At 38.5% G+C, this 9,474-nt stretch overlaps 1 protein-coding gene across 1 annotated transcript; it reads left to right on the forward strand.

The window, feature by feature from the left end:
• Positions 1-6,094: 6,094 nt before the first annotated feature.
• Positions 6,095-9,195, forward strand: LOC117262660 (uncharacterized). The gene is made up of 5 exons (XM_033635722.2): positions 6,095-6,468; positions 6,609-6,665; positions 6,768-6,916; positions 8,298-8,414; positions 8,814-9,195. The coding sequence occupies exons 1-5, from the start codon at positions 6,234-6,236 to the stop codon at positions 8,982-8,984; spliced, it is 729 nt and encodes a 242-aa protein (XP_033491613.2). The 5' UTR covers positions 6,095-6,233; the 3' UTR covers positions 8,985-9,195.
• Positions 9,196-9,474: the final 279 nt, after the last annotated feature.

Raw genomic sequence — 9,474 nt, forward strand, 5'->3', positions numbered from 1 at the left:
TTTATTAGATTTTTTAAAAGCACGTTTATGCATACAAATCCTTACATTACACCCCACCAATTTTCTGCATCTGGAGTTACAGGCATATATCAACTATAAAGGGTCCTGTGGTCATGTATCGTCTAACTGGTATAGTCTTCAAGAAAACTTAGAATTTATTTTGTGCAGCAAATTGTGCATTGAGACTGCAGAGGTTTTTGTTTGCATGTGTTTGCAACAAGACAGTCCACTGCATTGATCCTTAACATACAGTCCAATGCCAGGTGGCATGTCACCATTTTCTGGTTCCCAATAAAAAATGGATTCACACAGGATTTTTTTATTTTTATTTGAATGTAAGTAAGATGCCGGAATGTGTAAAAAAAAAAAAAAAGCAAACCCTAACCCTAACCCAAGAAAAAGTGCCAGGGAATGCTCTTTCAGGGGAAAAAGAAGAGAAATGTCCAAGTTAAGTTATATATCCTCAAATCCTATAATGCCTCTGTGCACACCTGACCTGTCCGAAGCTGCTGAGAGTGGATATGCCTCTTGGCAAAAATGGACATCAAATGTCACAGTTTTGTAAACAGGGGTGCCTCTGGCTCGCCTGATAAGGTGAGCACAGCATGAAAGGCTGAGTCCTAACCACCACAGTTTGCTTCTGACTCACAAGCCTTTGCTGCGTGTCATCGCCTCACTCTCTCTCCCCTCTTTCCTGTTTATCTTTAACTGTCCTATCAAATTAAAAAAAAGGAAGTCAGAAAATTAATCATTTAAAATTGAAATAAAAGTACAATGAGTAATAACACCAAACACACACACACAAAAAACAGAACAAGACAAAACAAAACAAAAAAAGTTTAGACAAACACTATACTAAAACTAAAACTATGCCCAAGATCAACTTTCATGTGACAAAGTGGGCAGACTCTGTGTGTAGGCTTTTTTATAATATTAAGTTCTTTTATCAGTTATAGTTATGCAAGAAAATGCGGATCTGAAAGAGAACCAAAAAGGGCAACCCAAGCCTCCACGGAGGATGCCCAGGCCAAAATTACAGCCAGTGATCTTTCTATGACAGCGATATCCCGGAAATGATTCATCCATTCTTTAATCGGCGGAGACTCAGGAGAAAGCCATGAGTGAATTATTGTCTTCTTGGCAGCAGTTAAACCTGCAAATATGATCTTCCTAAGGGCTAACCTGATGTTATCACTTAGAGCAGAATCATCGTTGAATAGTAACAATTGAAAATTTCTAATTTTTTACGTGGATACTTGGCCACCTTACTCCAAAAATCAGAGACTGAGGGGCATTCCCAAAACACATGAAGGTATGTACCCGCAGCACTCTGGCTACATTTAGTGCAGTTTGGACTGTCTATCATTTTCATTTTAAAATGTCTATATGGCGTGGCATAAAATTTGTGTGCAAACTTAAAGTGTATAAGCTGATATGCTGGATTTTTTGATAAAATAAATATATTAGACCAAATATTGTCCCAGTCAAGTTCAAAGCCCTGTACCTCTAAGTCACGATTCCAGGACTCAGTCACCCCGAGAGTTTGGGCATTTCAGGCCTTTCATTTATTATATATACTGATAAGTATGATTACTGTTTGTTTATAACTGGCATCTGTCATTTTGCAAATGTACCCCTGGGCAAAGCAAGGCAAGTATCCAAGGTCTACTGCCACTCCAGCAGCTCTAAATGCTAACGTCAGCATGCTAACATACTCACACAATGCCAATGCTAACATGTTAATGTTAAGTGGATATAATGTTTACTATGCTCACTGTCTTAGTTACATGTAGCAGCATGCTAACATTTAGCGCTAAAAACAAATGCAGTTCAGGCTGTATTAGTAGTAGTCATATCAAAAGTAGTCATTAACCCAAGCAGCCTACAGAACAAATCAAATTTAGATCTGGTAGTGGTTTAAATTAAAAAGATAATCAAAGTTATTACATTCACGAATGTTTGTATAATGTGTCATTGCAAATTGTTGTCAAAAGCTTTCACTAACTGTCATGGCAACCCATCTCGACCCAAAGTGGACCAATATCGAACTAAACGGCGTGGCCATCCTTTCAGCAATGCTGATAGCACTGCTGCAAGTCTATAACCTGCAGACAACCTTCATACAGCAGGACAATGGAGCTGATAATTATCTCTAACGTTAGGTTATTTAATGCTCAAAAAGTAGTTTTAAGTCACAGAATTTTATGAGGACGCTTTTGTCCTCGCTGTTGTGGATGTTCAGTAAGAAGGAAAGCCAGCTTGACAAAATGCCCCAAATAGAACAGTTGAGTAAATTGAGTTCACATGCAAAGCATAGAGAGAAGCAGCGCCAAGACATCATGAGGTCTTCTGCTCGGTGTGCACATGACATTGCGTGCATTATACTGTACGAGGATCCATCACATGTCAGGTAGTGAAGACCTGGGACTGACACTTCATAAAGGTTGAACTATGTATGTTAAATGTGTGCCATGGTATAATTTTAGCCTCACAGCTGCTGCTGGTTGAACTGGGAGTTAAAAGCAGCGGAGCCACTGTTGTCACCCGTGTGTCCAGTCACCAAAGCATAGTCGCTTTAGTGAAGCTTGAGCCTCGACTTATTGTTGCTGACGTGATCACGGTCACATCTGAGTTTTGCGTCATGCTCTAACTCAGAGGCACATGACCACATTAGGCCACAGGGACAGTGAACTTTTTAAATGTGTATCTGAGAGACTTCCCTGTAATCAAATTGGGGGAGAGGCAGCGTCCAGTCTATCACTGAGAGGACAGGGGATCTTTTACAGAATAATGTGTTGCACGTGTAATCAATATTGTTTTCAATTTAAGGTCTAATGTGAAATTCAAATGTGAACCAAAAGCTATCTAAAAGGCCATTTTTTTCCTACTCAGAATTAGGTTTCAGCTCCATTATGTGAGACCTGGATTCTCTGGTCGATGTTATAATCAACACTCTCTCATACCTAAATGACACAATAGGTTGGTAATTGTAATATTTGGAACATTAGAGCATTTAAACCATTATTTTTTGTGCTGAAGACATCTTTATGACGTAAAGAGATTTCAGTGTGCATCAGAAAAGACATTTTTATTTTCATTGTAACAAGATATTTAACCAGGATTACAAAATACCAACTCATTTTATTTTAAGAAGATGTGTACAAGAGAAGATTCTGCTATAGTTTTACTGAGCAAATTAGACGGCAACAAAGATTTTTATAATGAATCAGGATGGCATAAAGAATCAGTTTGACCTCAGGGGAATCATTTAGCTGGAGGAGTATCTTGCTCCTGTCAAGAAACATTCAACACCAAAGTTTATTCTCTATTCTTGACTGGTATGTTGCATCATCAGGGGCAGATCAGGTTTTATGAGGCTGTAAAATTTGGTAGAAATAAAACTGTATCAGTGAAACAGCACCAGAAAAATTGCAGAATAACAGCAAAACAATGAAGTTATTTATCCTCTCTGGATAAAAACTGCCTGAGTCAAAATGTTTTGGCTCTCAGATTGTGGTTTCCTCTGATCCAGTGCCTCACTGCATCCCGTGACCATGCTAATTTTACAAAGAAAGAAGCTTTGGTTGAATTTGAATAATCACTTACAATACGCTTGAAATTTGTTTCCACAAAAGCAAATACTTTATCCATAAAATATGTTTGATTCACTGTAGGATAACAGGTCCACCATATGACTACACATTCTGTGACTCATGAGTGACAGGAGAGGAAGATAACACCACCACCCACATGCTGAGAGTGAAAATCAAAAACTAAGTGTACTAGAAAGATTAACCTAGCATTTGGACGTGTATTTAACATGTCAATACTGTTATGTTGCATCACTTGTGTAACGTCACACGTGTGCACATATGTGTGTGATATTTATATATTGAAGGTGCACTCACTGATTTTACAAGGTCAGCTTACCCAGCATGGAGGATATATACTCAGCCTCGCTCTGGATGTGTTTTCTAAAGTCCAGGGGAAGATTATCCTGATGATGTCATGAGGGTTATCTCAATGTGGGTTCGGACAAGGCTTAATTTTAACAGAAAGGCCACATTACAACTGGGGGCACCACGTTCAAAGACAAAGGCATTGAGAAGACAAAAAATTCTATTGGTCATGTCACAGGAAGTATCTTGTCCAGCATTTTTAGCTTGACCCGTATAAGGACCTACAGTCTCTGCCTGACCATTAACTTTAATGAGGTGCAATGCAGAATTTCTGGAGTGTGTCTTTAAGGTTGTGTGTATCCGTGCATACACACTAACCTTGGAAGCTTATATATGCAGGAACAAAAAGTATCATTACCATATAGACATGTAATACCCTGCTCTGAGTACTCTGTAAGTTTTATCCTGACCTGAACTGATCTGTGTCCTTGAACACATCCCATCTGTGTATGAGAGACCTGCTTTGTTCCTGTTCTCATTAAACTTATTAGTAAGCCAGAGGCCTCTCTACTCTCCCTCCTCCATGTTTTAACTTCATTATGCAACTGCATCTGTAATTCTTTGTTGGACATACGGAGGACACTCCAGGAGTCAGAGCTCTGACCTTTAAAATGGAACCCTTTATTAAATAACACGAAAGACAACTTGATTGTTTCACTCTTTATTAGTTCACTTCTGCTACCATAACATATACACTCACCGGCTGCTTTATTAGGTACAGCGGTTCAACTGCTCATAATGCAAATGGCTAATCAGCCAATCACATGGCAGCAACTCAATACATTTAGGCATGTAGACATGGTCAAGACAAGAAGTTCAAACCGAGCATCACTGGTTTCTTGAACATGACAATGACTTCACTGTACTCCAATGGCCTCCACAGTCACCAGATCTCAATCCAATAGAGCACCTTTGGGATGTGGTAGAACGGGAGATTTGCATCATGGATGTGCAGCTATCATGTCAATATGGACCAAAATCTCTGAGTACTGTTTCCAGCACCTTGTTGAATCTATGCCACAAAGAATTAAGGCAGTTCTGAAGGCAACCCGGTTCTAGCAAGGTGTACCTAATAAAGTGGCCAGCGATGGTATGTAATGTAGCTTGTATTTCCTTTACCTTTATGGGTTGCAAAGTTGAACCTAAAGACCAAACTAGTGACAATCTTCAAATGGGATCACTCAAGCTGTGATGTCAGTCCACAGCTTAAAATGAATGTGTGCCGGGGGCAAAAAGCATGGGAGCCAGTGACCCCTTCTTTACTTCCCACTCTCCTACTTCCTGCATTATTGCTCGGACCACACCCATCTTCAAACTTTTGTTGAGATCCACTGTCCACTGTCACAGCCAGTAAAGATCGCTTTCTCTATCAGCTGCTTCAAGCTAATCCTTTATTCTCAGGTTGATTTGGTTTATCATGTTAAAACATAACTTACATAACCACTCTGTAGGTCTTCCCCACAGCAGACATTTGGACTTACTGTGTCATAGCAAGAAAAGCTATCCAGGTAATCCAGGACCTCCTCTAACTGGAATGCAGCCACCATGTATGATATCAAAGACATTTGTGCTTTCCTATTATGAAATATCAAAATGTCTCCCATGAAGAAAGGTCTATTAATATCACCTGATCTTTGGTTTGATGCACAAGATCACAAAATCAAAGATGAATGTACTGAAGACTCAGCACCACTAGATGGAGACATACTGAACCCATAGGACATGATCCCTCACACACCACAAGGAGTCACCACCAGCTTGCGTTCCCAGTGTGTCTGAAAGGTGAACTGGAGTGCAAGAGGGCATAGTGAGGCCAAGGTGATAAAGATTAACCTTCCAATAAATGTGGTGATAAGAAAGAGAAGCAACAGTTTAAATATGTTTTATAGTTGAATATTATGCAGCTGTGAATCAAACTACAGACTCACAGAGATTTAGTCAGTGTTTGGGCCTACAAGATTTGGTTTTTATGCTGGTTATACTGAAGGCAGGTAAACCTCAGAGTAAATTTAACAAGTCAGTTCTATTAAATGATGTGTGTTAAAGAGTGATAAAGGCCGATAATAATATCACGTTTACATATTTACAATGAGCACGCCTTGAATTAAAAGTTCTCTAGGGACACTGATAGAGGAAGCTTTTCCTAGAAGTATGCAGTTACATGCTGCCAGTCACTCCTCCCTGATAATGACCATGTGATGCAGGTCAAACGCAGGCTGACAACAGCTTCCAGAACCTGAGAGGTGTTCACGAGAGGATAATTTGAGATCCTAAATGCTGGGGAATAAAGTCTGTAGTTTGCAGAGGCAGCTGATGGCAGGGGATAAACTTCTGGGAACGTGGAATAGAGGAGATACGGAGAAAGAGCCCTGCGTGGAGCAGGAAATGGAATCTCAGCCAAAAAAATTATCCCATTCGATTGAAGAAATCCTGAGGAGGCCCACATGTGTCAGGAAAGAGAAGAGAGCGCATCGTAACACCAGGATATCGAACCAGCTCTCATGTACAGGTGGGTTTTATCACTCTTTTTTTACTATTCTTTTAGTGTTGTTTTCTTTTTAAGGAGGAGTTGCTACATCATAGTTGATGATTAAAACATGATTACAATAAAATATTCCTGCCAATGTTGGATTTCTCTCTCCAATATAGAAGCTCCACAAAACAGACTACTTGAAGAATCTCCCAAAGCCAGCACAAACTGCATGAGTGAGTATTATTATTAATAAAATAGAAGGAAGTAGAAGCTTGTGGTTCCATGTTTAAATGATGCTGATGAGGAAGATGTCAGTGACAATAATGTGTCCACAGGTCAGAGGAAAAAGAGGCAAACGAGGGTCACTTTCACACCGTTTCAGTTGCAGGAGCTGGAGAAAGTCTTCCAGCTGACTCAATACCCAGACGTCAACAGCAGAGAGCAGTTAGCCTCTCGCCTGCACCTCACTGAGGGCCGAATACAAGTAGGCCCATTCTTTTTATTGTTGATAAGTTACTTGATTGGTCTATAAAATGTCAGGAAATTGTGTGAAAAAATAAGTTAATCAGTGTTTCCCAAAGCCTTCAAATGTCTTGTTACATCTACACCCAAATATGTTCAGTTAAGTGACATAGAGGAGAAAAGACATGAGGAAATATTCACATTTAAGAAGCTGGAATCAGAGAATTTGACTTTTTTCTTTCTTTAAAAAATGACTCAAAGTGGTTAAGTGATTATAAGATTAGTTTTCGATTAATTTAATAGTTGACAACTAATCAATTAATCATTGCAGCTCTACAGCTCCTCACATAGTGCATTTGTTGGACTTTCACTGTCTTAGTCTTTGCCAGTCTTTAGAAATTAGCAAGCATACGCACTGGTGTTAGTGACAGTTTTTGTTCTTTTGATTTTTCCAAAGAATAATCACAGCAACATGAAATAATACATCAATGATTTATTTGTTTAAATGTTGCAATATTTAGTAGATTAAAATGAGGCAATATTTTATGATGTTACATTACTCTGATGACATTCATATCCACACAATAGCCTCTTGAGAGCCTCCTATGAATTTTTAATTCCTCTGAGCTGTTCAGGATTCAATAAGGACCCGTTAAGTTTAAAAACTAAACACTGTCAATGATAATTAAGTCCCAGTGTCCTCAAACAGTACAACAATAAAGTCCCAATGTCTTCAAATGAATACTTCCTAACTAACAGTTTCTAAGCTGTTACTGTTGCTATAATTGATCAAATTTGTTGCCTTATCAAACTACAAACATTATTAATCATAAATAAACAAGTTTCAACCATAAATGTGATCAGGTTTTGGACCTTGTCCATTTTTGTGTCGGGATCGGGTGCAGACTGACTTGGCACCATCTTGTTTTTACATGGATTAGTGTATTGTGCTCATACAGTACTACCACTCGATGGCACAGAAAAAGTGTCCAAGTAGATTGAAGTATAAGGTCAAGTAAACCCAACATGAGATGTCCTCATATGAGAACACAGGGTCTCAGGAGCATAGCAGCAATTGTGATTTCTTTGTCAAACCTGTATCATAATTTTATGCATTTTATTATAAAGTTTGGTCAAATCAGCAAATTGTTACCACACATATGGATTTATTTTGCATCTGATTATTGCTGACATTTGTTTTTAATCTGTCAATAAGTCAAACTGGGGTTACTGACAATTCAGATAATGTTCTCAAACAGTATAGACTGATTAAATAGTCATCAATGGAACAATACAATACCGCCGGTCTTCAGATAGCTGCTTACATAAGGCATTATGACAAAAAATTATATATATTGTGTTATTCTAGTTACATTCATTCACATGTATTGTTTGTGCTTCAGATTTGGTTTCAGAACCGCAGAGCCAAATGGAGGAAGGCAGAAACACTGAAGGATATAGAACTGATGGCCAGACAGGACGTACAGCCAGCCAGCCATGATCCCCGGCTTTACTATGAGGTAACTAGAGATTATGTATTTTACAACAGAACAGTACATATGATATAAGAATTACTTGTTTTAATGTTTTTAAAAAAAAAACAAAAGAGTTGACAATTTAACAGCAGTTACAGTATTAAAAGAGGAATGGAGTAAAATAATAAAAAAAATGTAACAAGCAAAATACAGTTAAATAAAAGTCAATTGACATATAAATAATTAAAAGAACAGTTATAATGTGTGTGTATAAGAAAGTTTTTTCTATTTTGCATCAAGACTCAAGTGACAATCTTTTCAAATACAATACTATGATTTGATACTGGAAATTTGATTTAAGCATGCATAATATAATACTGGTTAAATCAGTGACTCCTTTGTTTCTTCTGTGAGATGACGTCTGATCAGTGTGTGCTCTCTCAGCTCTTACAGGAGCCCCCGCTGCAGGCGGTGTGCTGGCTGCCATGCTGTTTACCTAAACCCCTCCAATCACGGCTATTCCTCAGAGCCACACTAACACCCGCCTTGCTGACCAACACACATTCCCCAGATCACAGGACTCTGTATTTTGACCCGCTGTGGACAGACAGATAGCACCTTCGGTATACCTCAACAATAATGACACTGCTGTGTTAAAATTTTGAGTTTCTAGCCACTCAAAATACTACGGTAGACTGTAATTTGTAAGCCATACAATTGATAAATTGGCTTTAATTTCAAAATGTGTTGTATATACTGAAATATACTGGAATAAAAATGAACTTTTTAAAAAAAAATGTACCAATAAATTTGACATCAAAACTGATATCCTGGCTGGCTACTGAAAGCAGTTGGCTTTCTTTGTAATGAAAGACCTTGTGATACATTCATACAAGTGTAGGCTTAAAGACACTGTGGTATGCTTCTTGGTAGACAGCTGTATTTGTGCTGTGTTACTGTGCAGGAGAACATTTAGATTTTTTCATGACACCACACTTCATTGTCAGAGATAAGATACAGCGCCGCCATAAACTGTTCATATGTTTGACTTTCTGACAACCTCCCCTTATCTTAATTTGGGCTCGTAAATCGGGGTTAGCTGGAG

This window comes from Epinephelus lanceolatus, chromosome 5, assembly GCF_041903045.1.
Source record: "Epinephelus lanceolatus isolate andai-2023 chromosome 5, ASM4190304v1, whole genome shotgun sequence".
Taxonomy (NCBI): domain Eukaryota; kingdom Metazoa; phylum Chordata; class Actinopteri; order Perciformes; family Serranidae; genus Epinephelus; species Epinephelus lanceolatus.

Coding starts and splice junctions, on each gene's coding strand:
- LOC117262660 (XM_033635722.2), top strand. CDS start 6,234: ATGCTGGGGAATAAAGTCTGTAGTTTGCAGAGGCAGCTGATGGCAGGG. Junction 6,469..6,608: donor GAACCAGCTCTCATGTACAG/GTGGGTTTTATC, acceptor TCTCCAATATAG/AAGCTCCACAAAACAGACTA. Junction 6,917..8,297: donor TCACTGAGGGCCGAATACAA/GTAGGCCCATTC, acceptor TTTGTGCTTCAG/ATTTGGTTTCAGAACCGCAG.